General features: G+C 40.2%; 1 protein-coding gene across 1 annotated transcript in view; it reads right to left on the bottom strand.

Annotated features, from left to right (window-relative positions):
• Window positions 1-24,560, bottom strand: part of ptprdb (protein tyrosine phosphatase receptor type Db) — a 243,414-nt gene that overhangs the window by 94,378 nt on the left and 124,476 nt on the right. Inside the window, exon 8 of the mRNA XM_088075462.1 lies at window positions 9,246-9,395. Coding sequence (XP_087931588.1) covers window positions 9,246-9,330 — 85 coding nt within the window. The 5' untranslated portion in view covers window positions 9,331-9,395. The remainder of the gene's footprint in view (window positions 1-9,245; window positions 9,396-24,560) is intronic.

Below are 24,560 nucleotides of genomic sequence, written 5' to 3'. Positions count from 1 at the left end.
AATCAATCACAGAAAAGAAAAAAAAAATCCATCCAGGAAAATAACGCCTTGATTCTATTTCACACCCTTAACTAATCCCCCAGGCCAGAAACCTTTCACCTCTGTGACCCGCCTCTTCATCTCATACCACTGAATCCTGACGGTACCTCATCCATCAGCAACAAGAAGCCATGAAGCTCGCACGAAACTAGATACTTATCTCAATCTAATCTCTTGTATACTCTAAGCACTACACGGGCTTGCATACATATACATGTAAAACAGAAACATACTTAAACAGACACAAACATGCACGTTGCACTAAACATAAACCCTCACTGATAACCACAAATCTACTGTATTAGAGCTTTTCTGCAGTCTTATATTCTTACCAAAGAGTGACCAATTTATCCAAAGGAGCAAAAGTCAAGTATTGAGCAGATTTATGTTTGCAGGATTTGTTACAGGACTCATTGCACACTTCAAATGGCTCTAGCTTTACTCAGCATATCCTCATGCAATGGTTTGTATCATGTCTCATGAGAATTTATGCATACAGTTTGTATGATATTGTACAAATTAGCAATCTTATCCATGAGGTTAGGTTTGGAGAAGAATCATGGTTGGGTGCCTAACATGATAATGTGACTTGACACTGCAACGTGATTTTACAAAAAATAACTCAACAATGATTTTTGATTTCAAACCCCAGCAAACAGTGAGAAGTTGAATGACTGTTTTTTAAATATAATATCAAAGAATTCAAATATAGTCCAAGTTGTGCACGCACTCATGACATTGCCTAGCTGCACACCCTTCCTGGGTGTCCTAGCACCGTCAAAATACAGTATTAATATGACCAAATAAAAAGTTGACCCATACAGATGTCAAACCCTGGAGTTTAGGGTGAAAGCCCTGTACTTTATCTATTCACTTGCTCTTATGACTACGTAACATGACTTTGTGGAAATTCATGATCAAAGACTGTTTGGATGGAGACTTTTGGCTCTTACATCACACACAAGCATATCCACACATGTGGGTATATAAATGGCACAAGCATCATTTTTACATAATTAAAAAATGGGGGTTGAGTAATACTAGTCTTTGGCCATAGAGTGCATGTCCCAGAGCCGACAAGGTGATGTCTTCAGATTGCTTGTTTTGTCCAACCAACAATCCAAAAGCCGAAGATATTCTATTTGCTATCAAGTAGAAAACTGGAGCCTCAGGGCTGAAAGGTTTGGATTTCTGAAACAAACACATACATCGTCAACAAAACAAAATAAACAAACACAAAAATAAATGCATTTTTTTCCCATAGCAATAACATAATCAGTGTTTCTTGGTTTGCAAGAGAGGTTCAAACTGGACCTTTACTGGAAGTGGAAATAAAGTCACCATCTAGCTTTTGTCCCATCACTGAGTTGCAGCTTATGGCATCCAACAGGGACCGTTTTTGGCCGTGGACATGACGTGTCCATCCAGTGTTTAATGGGACAGGGTACGACCCTGGTCTTCTGAGTCAAAGTCCTGTTTTTGTTTATGGTGGAGGACAGGCTGTAGTGCATACATCACATGATCACAACCTCTCTCTCTCTGTAACCTCTGCTCTTTGTTATACACTAATGTGCAATACCCATTGTATGTAACAGTGATGACATCAGCCTGCCAAACTGCAAGTTGAGCCAAAACTAAATAACACAGGTAGAAAAAAGAAGAAAAAAAGGCTGATGTAATGCAAAAAGTCAAAACTAACCTGAAAACACAATGAAAAACTACGCTCATTGAATACACAAAAAATGAGTTTGGAACATGTTGTGAGACCACATGGCTTTTTACAGCAACTTAGAAGCCCAGGGACCTGCTGAATGGAACGCTCACAGGTAACCAAAGAAAGCTCCTGTTTAAGCACTTTGTGTTCAATGCCTCACTCAAGGGCTCCAAAAGTAAGCAAAAGTAGCAGTGCTGTCACTGTGGGAAATTGACCCAACCACCTTTCAGATTCCAGTCAACCTCAAGGCCATGCAAGTGCTGGCAATGTGGTCGGATGTTGACAGGTCAATCAGTCACCACGTGAGCAAATTCTGTAGTTGCAACGTTGTGCTCAGGCCTTATATGTCATGTGTGAAAATGTCAGTATTTGAATTTAGCATTTTTATTACATCTGGCATAGTGAGGAGAAAAAAAAATGGAAATGCACAGCTTTTACATCACATAAATGATGTGATGCAAACTGAGGCTAAAGAGTTTCACATTACCGAGAGCCTCCCTAGGCAGAATCCTAAACCACCCCTACTTGGTTTCAAGATGTACAGTCTGCTTACTAAAGCAAGGTTGCAACTCAGCATTGCTTTCCTTACTGTAGCCTCTGAAAAAGGGAGCTGTTATGTTGTGTTCTGTTACACACACACACACACACACACACACACACACACACACACACACACACACACACACACACTGAGTTATACATCAGCTGGAATTTTTATTGTTACACCCAGGCTGCGAGGGGAAGGACGACAGCTTGTTGTTTTTGGGGCAAACGAGGGTCAGCAGAGAGAACCCTGTTGTTGCATTGTTTCCCGTCGCGCTGAATGACACACCGAGAGAGATGCAGCTTTCTCACATCTCGCTGCGTACATGGAGCGGTGGCCCAGTTTGCGACGGGATCAGGGCATTACTCTTAATCCACCAGATAGATGTCATATGCATGCACGCGCACACAAACACACACTGAGAGACAAAAATGGTGGTGAGAGAGGAAAGAGGGAGGAAAGAGGAAGTAAAAGACACACGCAAAGCTCAGCGCGCTGCTTGTATTGTTACACCAGCGCTTGTGTGCAGAATGCACATATGGTGCAGTGTCATGCAAGGTTTCCAACTATGCACATGGGATACTGTTCCATCTGATTGCATCTTAATACCCTCAGTCCACTAGTATGTGTGTGTGTGGGTGCAACGAGCATGTGTGCTTATGGTTTTGAAGTTTGATAAAAAGGAAGCTTCTGTGCAGACGTTAAGGAGACACCATCCAGATTACAGTGGTGACGTTAACCCTTTGAAACCTAGATCGACAGACGCCTTTCACAAGTATTTAAACCTTTGGATCCTGAGCAAGTGGTTTGATTTTTTGCAAAAATGTGAAAAAAGACAATGACCAACTTGAGTAGATTTAGAAAATAAGACTTTTAAAACAGAAATCGAGTGGAAAATGTCCAGGAACATTTATCACTTGTAATTCTATTTAAAATAATGTTACTATATTCAAAATTTTTTGAGCACTTTCAGGTCACATCGTTGTTTGTTTTTGTTGGCTTACCCTTTTTTTCATTTTTTTAAATAAAAACCTTTTTTTCGTGCAAGTTTCTCGTACTTTTTACTAATTTCTTGATCATTTCTTTATTAATTGCTCTTGCCATGTTTTAAGAAAAGTCAAGCTGATTTTCAGGTGTGGTTCTCCAAGAGCTTTGCTAAGCTTTTTCAATAAGTTACAGGAGGCATCCCCTGATTTTGATTTTGTTTGCCAAATTTCATACTAATTCTCAAACTGAGTAATTTTGGGCTACTCCTATAAAGGTACTATGCCTTTATACATACTATCTTATATTCAAAATTTAAATTAGTTTAAACAATACCTAATTACTTAAAAATATGTGTATTGAAAAGTCTGTATATTCTTGAGAATTGAAAATTCATAGCTCTTGAAAATGTTTTACTTTCATTATTATAACAATATGAATTCTTCACTAGCATAAATGGTCTCAAATTTACAAAAATATAACATATTTCTGCTATTTCTGGGACAGAACATTGTCCAGGTAGTTATTATGACAGGTCTATGACAGGCAAGACCTATGCTTCAAACTATAACATTCTAGGTAACCCTCTGGTGTCACTTTTGTCAGTTTCTGCTTGTTACATGCATAGCATCTTTAAAAAAAAAATATATATATATATATATATATATATATATATATATATATATATATATATATATATATGATCACAGGAAACATAGGTCTAAGCAACATAACTACTTGGTTACATTTAGGAAAAAAAAACATGGTTTGGGTAAAAAATAACACTGACTTTTGCTTTATTATGGGACACGAACAGTGGTCTTCTGGTTGAAAGTCCGCCCTGTCCTCCTCTGTACACAGGCTGTCTCACTCTTTATACTACATCAGTTGCTGAGGCAGAAACCAGAGTGTTCCCTTTATTCAGTGCCACTCTATTATGCTTTAAATGTATTCCATTCATTTGCCACTAAGTTTGAGTGAAGATAAGCGCGACTGAAAGCTATTTTTCCGAGCGCATTTACCATTTCAAAACATGTAGGCACGCGACGAGCAACAAAGATGTCAGCGTCCCGGCAGCCTGTGTTTGAATTCTCAACATTCAAATCTCTGAGTCCCCACTGTTGATATTAAAAGAGGCATTGTACGTCATACACAATGAGATAAAAAGAGAAAAGAACAGCCTTTCCTCCCTTTCCCCCCCTCCAGCCCTCTGTCCCTCCTTTCTCACCACATTATACGGATGTGCAGAGAAGAGGCAGCAAGCGAACGGGAAAAGAGCAATGGAGAGAGTCACGGCGAATGAGACGAGGGCATGGGAAAAAGAAAAAATATAGACGGAGGAGACAAAGTACGAATCCTCTCCACCCTCTGTGTGTGTGTCTGCGCTGCTCTGCTAACCGGAGTCTGGGAGCATCATCGTTTTGATGGATGACTGGGCCTTCACTGGCCGACCCTGGAACTTACACAGGGGACAAGAGGGCAGGAGGCTGAAAGGAAAACAAGAGTGGTTTGTGGATGTGTGTGCTTTTACTGTGGGCTCTGTGTGACGGTGGACTTTTAAACATTGCAGGCCTGGAATGGCAGCTTGTACTTGTGTGCTTATGTGTGTAACAGGGAGTAGGGCAGGACAATTAATCGCACTTTATTTTCAATTACAATTTTGGTTTCCCTCAATTTTTAAAATGAAATAAGATGATTTTGTGCCACATGATGAGTCTACCAATGATGCGCCCATGTTGTTTTTTATTCTGCAAATCAAACGCATCGTTTCCCAGAGCATATGATTGGCCTCTCCCCTCAAAGTCCAAACAAAGGTTTCAGCGCAGGTAAGAAACAGTGTTGCCAACTTGGCGACTATCGCTATATTTAGTGACTTTTTTAATGCCACTTGGAGTTTTAGACCAGTTTTCAAAATTAAAAGGGGACAGTTTGTTGCCCAAATGTTCATTGTAACATAAAACACAACATTTTGTCCAGTCAAAAAGTTAGATTATGTAAGTCAAATGTTGAAATCACAACCCTTTTTAGAGAGTAACACATGGAAGGCATTACATTATCATAACAGTAGCTATATGGTTTACTAACAGAAGCGGTGATTTTGACTTTTTCAAATTGCACGCGAGATTCCACTGCTTGGATTCCCATCATGGCGAGTTTAAAAAAAAAGAGGAATTTATGACATTACTTAACAAAAAATACATGTTATCAATTATTTTTGGGATTTTAAATTGCAACTTCAGACAAAAGCCAATTTAATACAATCAAATGCCTTTATTTTTATGTTAATTAATTCAATGCCTTTTAAGTCCTTTAAAGGATCTGCAGGAACCCTGGCATTCAAATGTATTATATTGCATTTCAATGCTGCACAGGACAGTACATGGCTTCTCTGCTGAGTCCCTCCCATCTCTCCCCCCTCTCTCCTTCTGTGCAGCAGCACTGTGCAGGCACGGGGTGAGCAGGAGAAAGGACACCACAGAAAGTCCTTCGCAACTGAGCCTCTAGTAAGAATTGTGTGTTATCAGCGTTCTCAGTTTGGACACGTTTACAAGAATAAAGATACTGCTCAGTTCCAAAAGTCATGCAATAACACAAATTAACCAGCAGTAGCGGACCAGAGACTCATTGCGTTCTGTGGAGTGAAACAACTTTCTGTCAGTGGAGTGTGGTGGCATTGAGGAGAGCATTAATGTAACAGTGTCAGTTTCCTGCTGTAAAGGACTGCCTGACAGCAAGATGAAGTGGTGAAAATAGTCTAAATTTAGCATACAAGTGTTTAGGTGGTCCTATTTTTATGTAGCTAAGATACATTTTGTTGCTTAATTCTAACTCCTCTCATGCCATTCAAATGTTTTGTTGAGGATACATTTAGAATATAATTAAAACTGGACCTTAGTTGATTGGTCAGTTGACATAAAATGTAACTAATTTGATAATTTATTAATTGTTTAAGTTTTTTATTTATATTTTTATGTACAAATAGTGGAAATTAAAAGCTTTCCAGCCTTTTAGCATAGCAAACAGAATATCTTTGGGGTGTTTTTTTTATAGTTAAATTAAAGCGATGTCAATAGCAAATCAAGCAGCCCTCACAGGGGCATTTTTTTAATAGATGTTCAGCATCGTACAACCAGAAGCTTGGAGCTACGCCACATCCTCCCTCCAAAAAAACACACTAAACCAAACATGCTGCATCTTTTATCTGGCTGAACATGTTTACTTATTTATAGAACAAGCATTTTTAAAACAACTATGCAAATCAAAATTCTACTAGACACCACTGATTCTGAGGTCTGTGGCAAAATAGCTCCCAGATGTTTAACAGTCTGCGTGGTGAGCTCGAATGACCTCCTCCTCTTTTCTCTTCCATTATTCTCTTTCAGTCTATCCCAAATTGTAGTCCTCCCACACTCCTCTCCTGTCTTCATATCTTTTATCCTCACTCTCACCCCAAATGTGGCTGTTTCATCACGGCTGCCGTGAGATTCAAAGACGCATTTGTCAACTTGACAAATTGGCAGAGAAGTCATGCCATGGCCAAGACTTTCTCTCACACAGGTAGACACCCAGATTCAGAGTGTTTACACACACACAGCAGTATCCTATTAATAATGAATTAATCAGGCTTTAGGAATATCTCATTAATGGAAAACTTTGGTATTTTTGAACCTGGACCCTCTTTTGTCATGTTTTGTGTCTAAGTGACTAATGGAGACAACAATTTTTAAAAATTGCTTCAGTCAGCAGTGGTCAAACAGGCTTATTGTTTTCCCTGCGAGGAACTGAGCAGAGTCAATTTATGTCCATTGAAAGTGTTTGTTTTTACCACTGACAGGCTTAGATTGTTATTAGAAGTGTCTGATAACTGTACAGAAAATACCCTACAGCGAAACTGAGCATTTTTCTGCACCTCTCTGGTCTGTTTGTTATTGTGAAGAAGTCTCGCTCAATTAGAAGTCTTGTTCTTTAATCTCGAGAGAGTTGACTTGTTTGGAGGAAAACAGTGTTGGAAACGTGGGAGTTGGAGAAAGGAGTGTCGGGAAGAGGTTGTTGAGTACAGAAAGCATATCTTAGTGTTATCTAAAAGATTTTCTAATGTAATGTCTGAATATTTAGCTGATTTTGACAACATGGAAAAGTCTATGACATTTCTGAATAAGACTTCTGAGCGAGACTAACAAACAGAACGGACAGGCGAAAGGTAAGAAAAAAAAGTTTCATTCCTCAGCAGTTTATATCCATAATATTGTCAGACTACTAGAACTTTGTATGCCTCCACGAACCAGAGGAGTTGCACTTACACTTTATATCCTTGTCTGAAAACATGGATGATTCACACACATCGTCCCCCCGTGTCATCACTTCAGTACCTGACCAAATGTCTCCCCTCCTGTCCCTAAGTTATGACACTGCATAATGGCCTGATTGTTTTTATGTTTTTGAAAACATGACAATTAGCAAGCTTGTGCCAAATTTGAAAACAAATTCCTCAAGTATACTCGTCATGGTTTGGGGGTTTTGTTATAATGTGGACTTTGTTTTGAGGTTTTCTGTTTTCTAGTTTTTCCTTGTTTCTAGTTACTGATGTTCTGATTCCTGTTTTATTTTGTATTTTGACTCCTTGTGTGTCACCTGTGCTCCCTCTCTTTCTCTCTGTCTCTCCATCTCTCAGTGTGTCTTCCCTGTGTTGTAAGTATTGTCTGTCCTTCCCTGTCCTCTGTCAGTCTCCCCTGCACACCTGTTTCTGCTCAAGCCTAGTGTTCCCAGTCTCACCTTCTTTAGTTAACCAATTCCTGTCTTTCCCTCCTGCTCCTGTGTCCACCTACCTAGCTGTGGGTCACTGTCTTGATTAGTTTCCTTCTGTATATATACCTGTGTTTCCCTTTGTCCTTTGTCAGTTTGTCTGTTTTACTCACAGTATTACTGCTTTCCCCTCCTTCTTTGTCTATAATATTCGGCATTAAAACTCGCTTTCAGTTTGCACTTCCGGCTCCCGTTTTGTTTGTCTGCATTTCTGGATCCTCATCCTGCCAAACCTTGACAGTACTAAGATCATTTTTAAATTCAATTCATAAACATGGACACGAATATTGTGGTGACTTTATGTTTCCTCTAATATTTAGAATATAATTACAACTTGAGCTTAGCTGATTGGTCAATTGTGAGAAAATGTAACTAATTTGATCATCTATTTATTGTTTATTATCTATTTATATTTTTATGTAAAAAAATGGAAATTCATAGCATTCAGCCTCCATGTTGCTGTTTTATTATAGCAGAATATCTTTGGGTTTTGGATTGTTGGTTGGACAAAACAAGTAATCGAAAGCCTTCCTCCTTTAGAATCTGGAAAATGGTAATGAACCTTTTTCACCATTTTCTGACATAGTATTGACCCAACAATTAATATAGAAAGTAAGAGACAGATGAAGCAATCATGAAAATAATAAGTAGTAGCAGGCGTAATTAAAACCAGCATACGACTCATAACCAGAATACTGATGTTCATGTCCCTGAGAAATACATCCGACTAGCCACGATCAGGGATCACACACGTACACACACACACACACACACACACACACACAGTATGAACACAATCGCACAAGCAGAGGAAAAAATTATCTGATTTGCCATATGTGGTCTGTCTATCCATGCCAAGTAATACTGGGATGGACAAAAACAGCTGGCCTCATATCAAACCTGCTACCCCACACACACCCGTACACACATACACATACAGATAAGCACACACACATACAGTAGAGATGCGATATCAGGAGTGGAGTGGTTTGTAAGAGGAAATCAGGTCATTCCAACCTGGTGTGCGCTCATGTGTTCAAAGGATATGCACTGCATATATAAATTTAACTTTTCCTCTTTATGCATGTCAGTCTGCATGTGTGAGAATATAAGTGTATGTATAGATATATGTAAGTGTATGGGTCTGAGTGTGAAACTCACAGTCGGCATCAGCGAGGAAGAGGAAGCTGAGGAGGAGCAGGCCCGGACTGGCAGAGTGCATCATGGGATATGTCGACACATGCATGCTGTATCCACCGTGAGCTCACTGCCTCACTGCACAACAGGACGATAGAAACAGGCCCTCACAACCTGGAGACAGAAGAAGAAGGGAGGTAGAAAAGAATATGCAGTCATTAGACTCCCTGCAAAACCCCAAATTAAGAGACTTTCACATATTATATAGTCTGTACGCACACACACGCCAACAAACACACGCAGACTTGAAGTGTGTGAGTTCCCTCTAGGCCTTACACTCCAGTTATGCAGCTGCCTCTCCTCTTCTCGCTTCATTAGGACCATACACTCATTGCCGGAGGTGTGTTTTGGTGTGTGCGTGGCTGTGTGTGTGTGTGTGTGTGAGTTCACAAAGTAGCTGATGAATTTCAACTTATGGCAAACATTTAGCATTAAAACATCAGTCGGCTTCTAAAGTTCTTGTTTTTTTAAATCTCCCAAGTCAGCCTCATTTTTTTTGTTTCTGCTTTACTTTTTTGCCCGTTGCACAATCTACAAAGCACGCTTCAAAACCGTATTTCTTCCAAAATGTTTGTCAAACAGGCACAGATTCGTATCGATGAAAAGGAGTGAATGGCTTTGAGATGGAGGGGTGGAAGGATGGAGCAAAGGGATTGATGGATGATGGGGAGATTAAAGTGGGAGGAGACTGACTGGTGTTATCTGCTGGCGGCGTTGCACACAGTGTTGGGTCAACATGAAGCTCAACGTCTCTATCCTTTCATCCTTACCTCACGTCCTTTCTTTCAGACTCTCCCTCTAGTCCTTTCCTCTTTTTACTTCAGTCTTTCTCCTCTTTTGCACACTTTTTGACAGTTTTCAGTCTCCCAAACACAAAACATTTCTATTTTCTTCCCTCTTTGACTCCCCTTTCTCAGTCATCTATTTGTTTTTTGACTATTCCTCCCCCAGCATCTTCCTTTCTCCTTTGAATCAGTCAGATGTTTTTGCCTTTTCCCTCTCTCCGTCCCTCTGTCTGTCTCGCTGTCTCTCTGCCATCTGCAGCGCCTGGTGTGAGTGTCTGGCATTAGAAGAGACAGGCGTCAGTCTGTGTCAGAAATCTCACAGCTCAAATCACATGGCACAATGAGACATGGCAGATCACTGCTGCTGTCCAGAAAACTGACAGTGTTGAGTGAGAAATGCCGAAAGTGAGCGGGCGGCAAAACAGAGAGACAACGCTTAGATGTGAGCTTTTGCATGAATGAGCGCTCGGGCCTACGCTATACAGTTTGTGCATGCATATGGGCCAGCTCATGCATATGCTAATGACTCTATATGCATATTAGCATTAACTGCATATACGCCTTTGTGTGTGTACGTGCACGCTTGCAGCCGGGTGTTCCTGTCCTGCATTCGTGTATGTGTTTGTGGGCTTTCCAAAACTGGACCGAGTCATCAGCAGCGGCAGCAGCAGTCTTAATCCCCTCCACTCCTGAACAAGCCATCTGATTAAAAAAAGACGGGGGGGGGGTAGAAGAACGCTGGAACCCAGAGCTCTTAGCATCCCTGCAGCCAAGGCAGCAAACAACTAAACCCACACTGGATTTTCCACTTGGTTTGGTCTGAAACAATTGCTTTGGGATAACCTAGATCTCTGCCTGCACAAATTAAGTCCTCTGCGCTGTGATTTGCACTACTACACTAGATATGGGAGCTCAGCAATACAGTATGAAAAGGCTTAATATTCAAATACCATGCGCATCTACTCACAACCCAGGGAAAGTACAATTTTATTTTTTATTAAAGTTATTTATTTATTATTGCTATATATTTTAGATTTGAAAATAAGCTCTCAATTTTATTTATATTTTAGTTTAAACGGGCTATTACTAAATTTGATTGTTTATGTATTTATTTATTTTTTTAAATTCTTAACATTTTAACTTTTTGTTGTTCAGAGAATAATGTAAAAAAAAAAAATGCTTTAACTTAAAAAAAGCAGTTGTCCGGGCTGCCCTAAATTTTTAAGGTGACTAAATTTGAGAAGACAAGTTGAATCACAACAAAATTACTTCAACTTCTTCTCTCAAATTCAGTCAACTCAAAATTTTAAGGCAACCTGGACACTAGATTTGAAAATTTGAAACAATTAGTTTCTTTTTACAGTGTGTTGACTTTTACTTTAGTGGCTTTTCAATGGTATTTTTTTGTACTAGAGAAGTATTTCACTGCTGGAAAGGTGGCCTTTTGATAGTCCGTCTATGCAGTAGAAGACGCAAATACTTTTGAAATCTATGCAACATGACCAGAGAAAACAGAAAAAGGGCAGTTTTGTCCAAGAGGTAGAAAATCTAAAACTACCAGAGAGCACTGTGCTGCATCAGACCAATAAACGCTCCTGTGAATCAAAGGCTGCCGGCCGGCAAGAAACAATCTCCTATCACAGTTACAAACTTTGCTAAATTGAGTTTGCAAAATCATGAGGCAAGAAATATATAACTCAGTAACAGAATCTTGGTTAATATTTGTTGTTTGATCTCAGGTTTTCCACCTACACTTTTAGTATGAAGTATGGCGCCCACTTCCTGTTCACAAACCCTCGCTATCACAGCGAAACACAGCATTAAATTGTGTTTCTAAAAGACGTTGGAGGAAAGATATAGGCAGTGCAGAAACTTGATTGAAATTCAATCAGGACTTCTAGTTTTATCGTTTGGTCGGATTTTGGTCCGACTCTGACAGGGAGAGGGAGGGGGTTAGTGCCTTGATCCAGGTCGATACTCCTTTTGTCTGTGGTGGCGGCATGGGTGGCGGGGGAATACGAAAATGCGGAAGGACAGCTTCTAGTTCGAACAACAGCCCTAAGAGTCAGTGAAAATCCACCCGATTAGGTGTTTTGCATCAATTTGCATCATCCAGTGGAGTGTCACCATAGGGCGAGGAGTGATATCATTTACACTAACTACCCAAATTGTTTTGATACAAAGCTGGTTGAAAATTGGTTAAGTATCTCTTTTAACTAGTGTTTTTAACCAACATATTTACATTTTTGGACTCATTTTAGAAGACAATACTACCACAACCCCTACACACTGTAATAACCTAAATATGAATGTTGTTTAAAATGCATAATTGTAACGCATTATCTTCTCAATAGAGAATTCATGTGAATATTTGCCTAATTAAGCCATAGTTGTGCTGAAAAATGAATCCCCTTATTAAAAGGTAGATCACTGTTGAAAAAATAGGGCATTTTTCTTGGCGTGTGTGTGTGTGTGTGTGTGTGTGTGTGTGTGGCCACTAATCACTATGGCTGATTCAATGTCACTGGAAAAGCCTGCATTATTTAGTATCTCACTTCACAGCATGTCACGTTAATTAAAGAGCTAAGATAACAGGGGGAGGGAGGGGAGGAGGCGGATGAAAAGAGGGAGAGAGAGAGAGAGAGAGAGAGAGAGAGATGGGAAAAAGGTGCGTGGAGGTTGGAGAAATGAAGCTGAGTAGTAAACAGAGCCACGTAACAGAGAAGAACAGAGACGCGGAATGGAAAGAAGACAAAAAGGAAGACAACATGACCCCCCCCCCCCACACACACACACACACACACACACAGAGCCAGGTAGTCACCAGATTGTAATCTGGGTGGCTGCTGTTGCTAGTATTACCAAGGGCCTAACAGAAAGCCTCCCACGGTGCTTGAGCCTCTACGGCTGCCGTGGATCACAGCCGGCTTTAAGCCATTCACTTACATTAGTCCCTATCACTCAATTATACACCGTCTGTCTGGCCGGGCCTGCAGCGATCAGTCACACTTATCTCTGGGATAGATTCTGACAGAACAAAGACTGACTCAGAGAGTGACAGACTGGCTTATGTTTTTTTACAGGACAGAAAGAGGGACGCATGAGGAGGGAGGAAAAGATGAGGAGGGAGAGGAGAGAATGGAGGGAGAGGGGGACATGAGACATTTTGTAATCGTTAATGTAAAGGTTATCCCTTCATTTTACACCCCCCTTATATATATTATTATTAATTTATATATATAGTTATATATTTATATATATATGCATAATACTGTAGTTATGATTAAATATACTCTCTAACATCTTTTCTTAAAACAAAACAAACCAAAAAAAGTATCTTAGATATCTGAATAAAAATGGTTTGTATGGTTACCTATGAGCCTCTCCTAAATGTGAGAAAACTTCTCTCCAGTAAATGTTTTGTTCCTCATAATCAATGCACTCCTTCAAAGTTAAGCTGTATATTAGTCTTTCTAAAGAAAATGCCAACCAGCCTGTTTTAAGAACCATGAATCATCAAACACGTATATAGACAGATACATAACACATTCAATAGACTTGCTGTGGAACTCAAAATGTTAACGTTGCTGGTATTAAATTTAATAAATTTAATGACGGCTTTTGTTTTTGGTGTGACCCCCCCAAGATTTCAGGAGCCCATGTGGCTACCCCTATAAAATATTTCTTTGGGGGACCATGCTTACAACGATCTTATACTGTACTGACTGAATTTTTATGTTGTCAAAAAATGCTACACGAAGGGTTAAAATTAAGTAAAATTAAGTATAACTGCAGATATACCTGCTAGAAAAATGTGCCAAATTGTCAAAATGTAATATGATATCCCTCCTAAAGTCTTGAGAAGATGTTATAATGCTCATGCTTTAATAAGAAAATGGGTTTAAATATACCCATAATGCTTAAAACCACTGGTTACATCATCAACAGGCTACAAAAAAAGCAATATTAATCACAAGTTGTTATTGCATTAACTGGCTGTTTATTGGATTAACAGCTTGTATTTATTTCTGTCCCATTTAGAGGGTAATTTTATAACAAGTTTCCAAGTGATTAGAATAGTTGGAGCGAAAAAGTTGTGAAACGGGGAAACAGAGGAGGTGAAATAAAAGAAAACTAAAAGACAGAATACGATCCAAAAATGGTAGGAAAAGAAAAAGAAAGTGTGGGCGGATGATGAGAGAGAGAGGAGGGTAGACTACAAAGCGAAGGCGTAGTACAGCTGGAAGGGACGTTGAAAAAGATAGAGACAAAGACAAAAGACAGATCCTAAAAAGCGTAGCTTAAGGCAAACCGTGTGCCACGGAAAAAGAACACTGAGTATCCTAATTTGATTTGATATTCCCAAAGCTGAGCCACCAAATGCAATTAGACATACTAATTAACTTATTCTATTTGCCCTGTTGAAACAGTGGCAGACTGACAGAAATGTCAATGGAGAGACATTTTTTTTATTTGTTGCATCATAGCCCTGCATGAAAAACAAGATAAGCCAAATGGAAAAAGCAAAGTTTGCGTTTTCCATTAAGGATGGTGGTAAGCTCAGGTCTAAAGAGTTTTCTGAGTACGTCAGTGCATTTAGGCTGGTGCAGGGGCTACCAATCAAATTGACAGTGTGCCAATGTGTGAAAGCAAAATGGACCAACCACAAGATTTAATAACAGAAATGTGATGCTAGCATTTATTCCAAGCTACTGTTAAATCTCTTCACCTTAAACTGTCAAGGAATACAGATGTGTGTTGTCCTCGTATCCTTGTGTCCTGTGCTTCTACCTGTTGGTCACTATTTATGATGTAATAGGTCCACTTGCAGTCTTGACTATCAATACTCATAATCAGTTATTTCATTGTGAGCTCTTTGTGACACAAACACATAAGGGACAGCAGTGTGCTGCATTAGTTTCTGTCAGTCACCAAAGACTTTGGGTTTGTTTTTAAGAAGTCAGTGCGAATCATGTATAAGGAGTACTTAATACAGTGTTCCTATGATGGGTGCTCAGTGGCGCATGAAGCCAAAAAAGTTCAGCTTTGTTGGTATAAAATGACCTGCATCATCCGAATTTTTGGGCCTACAGAGCAAGTGCATGCACCAGAGACTTTGCCAGCCAAGCAGCCAACTTCCTGTTTAGCCCTCTGGTAAATTAAACAGAAATAAAATGGTTAAATGGTGCCGCTTTTACAGATGTTTGAAATGTTATCAGACTGAATGGATCAAATCCTCATAGTGACATGAATTATTTTGCAGAGGTTGTAATGTAAAAAAAATAAGAAGTCCTCATACAGTTGTTTCTTTCACAATGTGAGGAAAGAAGTCACAGTGGGATAAAGTCTTTGGGTCCTATGGTATGACAAACCCGGTAGTTGTAATTTATACTTAAGTCCTGACCCTCCTAGTTTCTGTTGCTAGGTTGGACCAAGCCCCCGGGAAGTGCACCGGGCTTCAAGCTAATTTTTCATAGTGACCAAAAGTGGAATTTCACTGTCTGGGTCCGTCAAATGATGCCATGGGGTCCAGTAAGACTTTTTCCCACTGAATTACATTGGGAAAGAGATGTCTGTAGATCAGTGGATACATTTTTGTTAGCACCAAAACCTCTGCCAAATGACTAGTTTCACTATCAAGATTTAATCCATTCGGTTGGATAACATCTAGAAAGTCTAAAAGAGCCTTGAGATTTAATTATTTGATCACCATTTCAGCTAGTAAGGCACTTAACAGAAAATGAGTTGCTCCGCTGGTGGAAGTCAACCACTTGGGCACACTCGGCCATGCTCAGCCGCCGTAAGTCTGTAGTGCTGCTCTATAGCACCCATAACAAGGAAGATCCAGGTACTTTCATATCACGTAAATAGAGCATTTTTTGTATAATGCGCTACTGAGCAGATTTTCTGAATACATCCATGGGTCAGACAAGCTTGACAAAAAGAAACAGTAGTTCCATTTAGCCAGGGGCTGCAGTGTTAAATATAGCTTCAAGATGCTGACAGCAAGGACTACATTATGTGATGGAAGGATATCTTTACAAAGTTAACTTTTATAAACGAGAAAAAGAAAACTTTTATGAACGCTGCAAACTGAGGCTTCTGAACTCAATGTAAAATGGAGAAGTAGAGGATGAAAAGCCTTTCAGTCAACATTGCTCCTGCACTGCTGCCAATGTGTTCTATAAGTAATTACTACTGTATACAGTCCATTGTGCTGAGTGATAGAGTTCCTTCAGGGCCCTACATAGCTTTATGAAGACCATAGTCTACAAAGGAATGTTAGCCTTGATCTGTTCTGGCTAACAATAAGACATATGTCTGGTAATAACCTATTTCAAATCTATTAAAAGTTACCATAGAAATGAGGAGGCCAAGGCGAGCCTAGCACATGGCATATCTAATTATGACAGGAAAAAGGGAAGTTGACAAAGGTTTTGCCATGTTCAAAGCTTGCTCAACTTATTGGAGCACAAAGCAAAAGGGGGTGGGTCTTAGCAAGGATAAATTCCTCGCTTGGCTTCAAAGCCAGGCACTGTTCCCCGGGGCTTGGTGGAAACACAAACCAGATCAGAGTTAAAAAGACAACAGTGTATTCCTTTAGTCTTTGGTTGGGTCCAAGTGAACCAAACTACGAGTGAGAAAGGCCTTAGTCTTGTCTTGGTCACACAGTATTTTTAGAAACCTCTACTCTGACTTAAGGATATATGCTAGGATTTTTTATTTTTTTGAAGTTCCTTTGGATCAACGTTATTGTCATCATGTCCCATTTTCTGGCATGCTGTCTTCTGTCTTTGTATTCTGTAATCATCTTATAAGGCAGCACTGAAACTGTTTGGTGTTTTACAAACATGACTAACTTGTGCTTTACGATCCTCTGATCTCAGCTTTCCCTGTCTTAATTTAGATGGTTTCGACTACAGTGCTTTGATTGTCTATTTAAGCAACCAAAGCAGTTAAAGATACCGTCGTGTCACTCACAGAAGAATCTGCAAACACACTCATAGCAGATAGTTAACAAGCAGAATGGAGATAAGATTTGCAAAAATGCCAGCAAAAACAGTCTCTCATAGCACAACAAACAAAACAACGCTGAGAATGGCTTGAAGGTAGAGTGTTTGTTTGATGTATATGACTACTGAGCACGTCTGTACACATGTACACACAAACACACAAACTCATGCGCACGCTGATTACCAGTGATCTGTCATCTCCCCTGCCGCACACAAGCATACTCCATAAGGAACCCCAGAGCATGTTTTCAAGAGAAATGTTGATCTTTAAAGGCACACAGTTTCAGTTTCTGTGGGGACGGCAGCTGATTACATCATGCTGTGACAGAGATTTTAATTGCCCCTGTATGGGGTGACTCACCTACTTTAGCACCCAGCCACTTTACTGGGAGTATGTGTGTGTGTGTGTGATGGAGATGGAGCGCTCCAGCAAACCACCTCTTTAATTTTTTGCGAAAGTGAGTCAGAGGCTGGTGTTGTGTGGGTGGAGTGAGGCACATACATTACATTCAGTGCATCAGCTGTATTTCTGCAGATTCACATGCAAATCTGTTGAAATGGAACAATTTTTCATTCAGTAATAAACAGGCCTTTCAGTGTGGGCTTTGTTTTTTCCAGTGGCTTTAAACTCTGAATGACATGTTAAGTATTGTTATGGTCCTGGCTGAGCTAGAAAAATGCTTCTGTGGAGTTGCACACCTGCACAGAGAAGAGTATTATGGGTAAACCGTGAGTTGCAAAGGCTTGCAGAGGTGGTGGGGTGCAAACCTCAGACCATGAACATCTTTGAATGACTTTGAAGCCCATTCCCCAACATGCAAACCTGAGAAGCATTTTTCAGCCTTTTAAGTTAAGCAGCAAAAACTATGGACCTTGGTCATGGCTCAAAGTTAAAAATATTAACATGACTTCAAGCTTGAAAAAGGGTATGCCATGTTGCAACTATTGCTGAAGGCACAAGAATTCGTCCATCTCAACCTTCTGCACCGTATCTACATAAGAGCTGTAGACAGCATTTGACATTTTGACTTGAGCTGGACTTAAGCTAAAAAATTAGGGCTTGTGAAATGACATAATGGGTTAAAACTATGCAATTTTGTCTTTTACGACAGGCTTGTTACATGGAACCACCGGAGAGGTTGTCCTAAACCCTCCCTACTAAAAGATTCTTGGCAGGTGACTGGATCAACCATCTATCAAGGGCCAGTCAGTGGAAGAGCAAAACCATCTCTTCCATCGAGAAAAGCCCTCAGAGCTGCTCTTTGGTCTTCATTCAATGAACTCTCCAGTTCTGATGACTGATACCTCTGCAGTATCTAGGATAACCTCTTTAGGAACCACCATTGTTGTTTTGAATGAACAGTCACCTCTTCCTCCTCAAACACACGTAAACCACACCTGTAGCTGCCAGTGACTGGCCTGCTGATCGGTCTGGATTACCTTTGATCACAAAAGGATTACCTGAAGCCTCACAGCATCTTATTATCCATGATTCTTGATCTTATGTGTGTGTCAAAGTGTAAAAATACAGAGTTATAAAATTTTGCGGTGACTTGGCCAAGAGATGCTGGCTGATGTATCCTCATTCAACGGTTTGCATGAAAACTTTTGTATCATAATGATTTACGATACGAACGGTGGTGCATTAGTTTTCGCACATATGAAAAGTGCACGAGAATGGCCTGCAATGTTAAAGAACCAGTCAGTGCTTGGCATCTTTCATGACACGTGATGTCACCGGGAAAGACATTTCAATCTTTACTTCTTTGGCTTTGCCATGTTTACAGTTGAAAAGCACTCTGTACTCCTACTGACTAAAGCTACAGTTGTGAGAGAGCACATAATGGAGGGCAAAAAAAAAAAAAACATCTAACATGATAGTCCTTCTGTTGGGACGTCGTGAAACAACCCAGCCGCAGCATCAGTTGTCATCTACTACGACAGACTACACGAGATAAAACGATCGATTGACACAGCCAATGCCCAAATACGAGCCAACACCCTAAGGCAGCCGGCCGGGCTATAATCCTTCTGGTATCATGTAGTCTGAACCAGGCATTAGACTTGCCCTAAAATACCTAAAATAGCCCTGATCAATGCCACACTGGTATGTCCTCACTTGACTCTCAGGGTAATTTGGCCGGCGCTAGTTTCACCCCAAAACACAAGAGATAAATATAAAGTATAAAGTTTATACGAAAGGACATTGTCGGAGAATGGGCTGCTACATCATCTGCTGGATAAGACCCCAGTGATCCCTTCACTTCCCTTATAGAGCTGTGAGAACAAATGACCAAAGAGTGGTTTTCACTGAGAGATGGAGCCCCAAAAACTCTAAGTAGTCATTTGAGTCGGGCTTTCAGGACACTGGCAGAAACAAGAAATCAATAAGACAAACTGAGAGGAGAGGAAGGGAAAATGTGATTGATTGAGATGAGGATTTAGGCTGTCTGTCTGAACTCAACTTATCACTTCCTCTGCTTCCCCAAACACTCTGTCCTCCCTTCCTGCCACCTTCATTTATTCATTTCTTCAGCCTGACTCCTTCTCTGCCTCCTCCTTTTCTTCTCCTTCTTCCCTCTCACAAAAACTATCCCTCTCACTTTCCATTTCTCTGTCTTTCTTCCTATCTCCACAGGCACAAAAACTTTTTTACTCTTTTGTTTTTGTTGTCTTGCCTATATCTCATTTCTCTCCTACATAATGTTATTACATTCCTTGTATCCAAATTAGAAATTCCACAAATTCTTTATATAATAGCCATGGTCTAGATATTTTAGATTGTGAGTCCAGCTTCCATTTCTACCGGGAATACATTATTCATTTTGATTTCAAATTTCACTTTGCAGGCATTACTCTCTTTCTCTCTGTGTACTTAATGTTTGAATAAAACCTTTTCAGGTGGTCCTTCCTAAAAGAAGCCTTGTCCTTTTTTTAGCAGCTACTCGCATGAAAGCGGCCTGGTCCCAACACATGAAAGATGAAAATCCACATTGTTAAGACGTTGCTGAATAATGGGCAAACCTTGACAATGGCAGAATTTGTGAGCCTGCCTGGATGGATGATGTTGAACAGACATTTATATATCACGGTAAACATTGTTATTGTTGATGTAACAGATGAGGACGACCCAAAGACAACACGTTTTGCATCAATTTATTTCAGCAGTGGTAAGGCTGATAAATACTCCTTGCCCGGCCTCAGCAGACATGAGCGCAATCCCACTGACTCCACAGACTGCCTGTGGACTGGTGTCTCAAGGCACGCAATTTAAACGCATCAACAGCCATCAGAGTTGAGAACCATGGTGCTTATGCTTTCTGATTGTTAGATATATAAAAAGTACAAATCAAAATCAGCTTTAATGGTCAAGTACGCGGAGACATGCAAGGAATTTTAAATAGATGTACCGCTAAAAGACAGAGAACAAAGCTGAGGAAGGTTAAGATAAAAATCTACAATGTATGATACAGATATATAAATGTATAAAAAGGATATATCTGTCCATCCATCCATCCGTCTATCTGTCTGTCCAACACCGGTCCGTCCATCCATTCACTTATCTGTCTATTATCCATCCATCTGTCCACACCCATCCATTCATCCATCCATCTGTCCATCTGCCGTCCATCAGTGCATCCATCCATTCATCAATCTGTCTATCATCCATCCATCTGTCCACCCATCAATCTTTCTGTCATCTATCCATCCGTTCATCCATCCATCAATCATTCATCAATCATCCATCCATCTGTTCGTCCATCCGTCCATCCATCCATCCATCCATCCATCCATGCATGCATCTTTTTGTCCATCCATCTATCCATCCATACATCCATTCATCCATCCAACACAACGCAATATGTGAACAACAAAACAGTGCTAGATTGCAAAGGGTTATGGAATAATACTGAATGACTAATGGAACAGTTTGCTTCATATGCTGTAGGTGGATATGACAGCATATGCACTGTATAAACTATAATCTACAGTGATTCTTACATTGAGATCCAAAGAACAGCGAGTACTTTAACTACAAAATGTATAAATTACTGATAGAGTGGATGTTTGGTGTCACAGGGTTATTGCACAGGAATTGTTTCTGACATTACTGGCATTCACTGTCTATCACAGTGATGCGCTGTGAGAGGAAAATGTTCTTGGCAGATGCAGTGTGCAGTGTTCTGTAGCGCCTACCAGAGGGGAGAGAATTGGAGCAGGTTGTGTCCAATGTTACATGCTCAGTTGGTTATGATGTGTATTGCATATGCTTGTAACTGATGTGTTTGTCTTGTTCCTCTAAGGTGACTCTGGCTGGCCTGATTGAGGGGAAAACCCATAAAGAGGGGGCAGGGACTTTGGCCGACTCTCATCCATCCTCCAGCTGTGACAGCAGTAGCACGGTGATAACTGACATGAGTCAGAATTTTGTCTTTGTGATTTCTCTGTTTTTGGGGGTCCGGTAGTCCTAATTTCACAGATTTATTTTTGTTAGGTTTAGTGTTTATGGTGGTTTAGGTTAGAGGGAAGAACCCATATTATACAATCCCTTGTTGGTTGATCTGGGTGTCTTCTTTTTGTTCACTTTGGCCAACCCGTCGGCCTTTTCTTAGACTTTGCTTGAATAATTTGATTTGTTTGGTTGTCACCCTTTTCAAATACACCGGATGTTGTTTTCTGCTACATTTCGACGTTTTGTGATTTTGTCAGACTTTTTTACTATGAACATTCTAGGGGTCGTAACACGAGGGTGCAATGCTCTGTAATGGTGTTACCTGCCCGTTTCCTGACTCTGGCGGTGGATAAGTCCAGAATGTAAGACAGGCTGACACCAGTGATTCTTTGTACAGTCTGTTTCCTGTCCTGTTTGGTGGCTGATCTAAACCACACAGTGATGAGAGTGCGGAGAAAATACTGGATCATTGCAAAGTAGAATTGGATCAGCAGCTCCGTTAAGGTTGAACTTTTTGAGCTGGCTTAAAAACTACATCCTCTGCTGGGCCTTCTTTCTGTTTCTGTCTATGTTGGACATCTGTTTGACCATCAATGCACTGTGATTTCTTCAACATGATGACATCACTGTCCCCAGTACCTCTGTGCGTTTTCTGCTTGAAGGAGTTGGAAGGCCAGCAGACAGAGAGTGCTATCTGGGATCTGCTCAGCAAAGGTTTCAGTTAAAAACAGGGCAGCAGATCTTAAAAACGACCATTTGCTCTTTACAGAGGCACCAGTTTGTCTTTTCTGTTGGCCTTAGAGCGGATGTTCACCAGGTGGATTGACAGGAGTGCAGTTTAAAATCCCCAGTGTCACAGTTTTAAACACTTTGGCTCATTTCCCCCATTTGTGACTCCTGGTAAGGCTGCTGCTCCTCCAACTCAAAAGCTTTGAAAACTCTGTGGTTTCACAAAAAAAGTGCTTAAGAAGAAAGACAAGTTAATTGTCAAAGGTTTCAAAAGTTTCTCTCTGGGGATTGTAACCAGAGAAGGAAACAGAACCTGAACAAGTAAATAAAAAAAAGAAAAAGTACTGAAGAGAACAACTCAGAGGCTGCCATCTTGGTCTTGACGTCTTTATATCCCTCCCAGTACTTTTCTCCACCCGCCACCATTCATTTCACCCCTCTGTGTGACGTTCCCTGACAAAGCGCCTGAATTGTTCAAAACACCTGGACCTGTTTAACGTCTCCATTAGCTGGCAGGATTTCATCAGCATTTAGCCAGTGGGTGGTTCCAGTTTTCCCATTTTGATGATAAAGTGTCCCAGATAACAGAGCTGAAGTGCAGGCTGAAAAAAGTGAAAAGTGTGCACTAAGCAGAGTGCTGAATGTGGCCAATCGAAGGGTTAAGCCAGCTGTGACTAACTGGCCCACGCTGGGCCTCTATTGGACCATCTCTGGCAGCCATCCATGATATTGAATGAGCAAGACAGAGAGTGAGTGAGAGAGAGAGGGAGGGAGGAAGAGGGGGAGGAAGACTGAGAGGAGCAGAGTGAAGTTGAGTGGATTAGCAAGAGGTGGGGGGATGACAACATGTAATTACCTATTTACCCAGCCTTTAGTGGAAAACCTCATCGAAGGCTAATTGAGCGGTGCATTAGTGAGGGGGTCGTAAAGATAGCAGCAGGACTGCTGAGGGAGAGACTGAGGGAGGAAGTGAGAGGGAGATGAGATATGAGCACCAGGCAAGAAGGTTAAAGAGGAAGATGGAAGCTGAGAGGTAAAGTAAGAAGGAATGGCCGACAGGAGGGAGAAAGAGAAGGTGAAGTAATGTGGTCATTTGTGCGGTGACTCTTTGTCACTGTAACGGGAGCCCTCAAGTAAGCTATTTTAAGTCGCAAAGTACCAATAAAAAACTGCTCAAACATGCGTCCCATGTTGATCAAATTTTACTGTAATAAGTATCTGCAGTAAAACATACTTCAATCACTCAAGTCATTTAAAAAAAAAAATGTCACAAATAAGCTACTTCCAGCTTTTTAAAAGGTAGAAGTGTGGACTTAAATCACTTGACTTGGACTCAACTTGAGTAACAAATTTGCTGACTTTGTTGATTCAAATTGACAAAATCAAAAGATACTTACAACTCGACTTGGACTTAAACACCAATGACTCAGGACTTCACTTGAGCCTGAGCTTTCTGACTTGAAAGTACTTGATACCTTCCCCCAAATACAAAGATTAAAAATTGTTATTTAAAAAGTGTGCCACAAATCAATTCATTCAAATCAAAAAATGCACCAAAAACGTACAAAGACACAACAACTTCAATTTTGTTCAACACTTGAAGCTGCACAAAGAACTGTAACTCAAGGCTAACATAGTAAGTAAGCTAATTGTGGTACTGGTTAAAAGTGCTATGAAAGTGAAATGTCAGAACTACCTTTTTATGATAAAGTCCAGTCGGAATTGTTTTAATGAACTAGAAAGTCAAAAATAATTCAAGTCTTTGCACAGAAGTCCTGAATGAAGTCAAATTTAAAGAGCATGATTCTTGTAAATGGAATATTAATCTGTTGGTACAATGGCATTACAGTTGGTGATGAGAGCATTATGACTTGTTCAGGACTCGAAACTGAAAGTTCAGGACTTGCGATTTGACTTGGCATTGTCAGTTTAGATTTGGGACTTAAGATGAGACTTGTCTGTCTTAACTTGGGACTTCATTTGGGACTTCTGTGCAAAGACTTGAGACCAAACAATGACTTGGTCCCACCTCTGTTAAACGGTCACAATTTGGAATTTGGAATTGTAATGGACATTTTCTCTCTTTTTTTCTGATGTTTTGTACACCAAATAATAGATTGATTAATTATGGAACTAACTGGAAGAACTAAATTATCACAGCACTAATTTATTGAAGTGTTAATGTTTAAAATGTATTTTAATGTTTTAAGTGGTCCGGGTGACTCTACTTTATGTCTGCTGGGCAATTTAAACTACATCATATTTTATGAGCTTATTTTATGCTTTGCAAGTAAAATCT

The sequence above is a fragment of the Plectropomus leopardus genome, chromosome 3 (assembly GCF_026936395.1).
Source record: "Plectropomus leopardus strain MGB_pleo_1.0 chromosome 3, ASM2693639v1, whole genome shotgun sequence".
NCBI lineage: Eukaryota > Metazoa > Chordata > Actinopteri > Perciformes > Serranidae > Plectropomus > Plectropomus leopardus.
The sequence above is the reverse complement of the archived record's forward strand: the minus strand, read 5'-3'. Positions and strand labels throughout refer to the sequence as shown.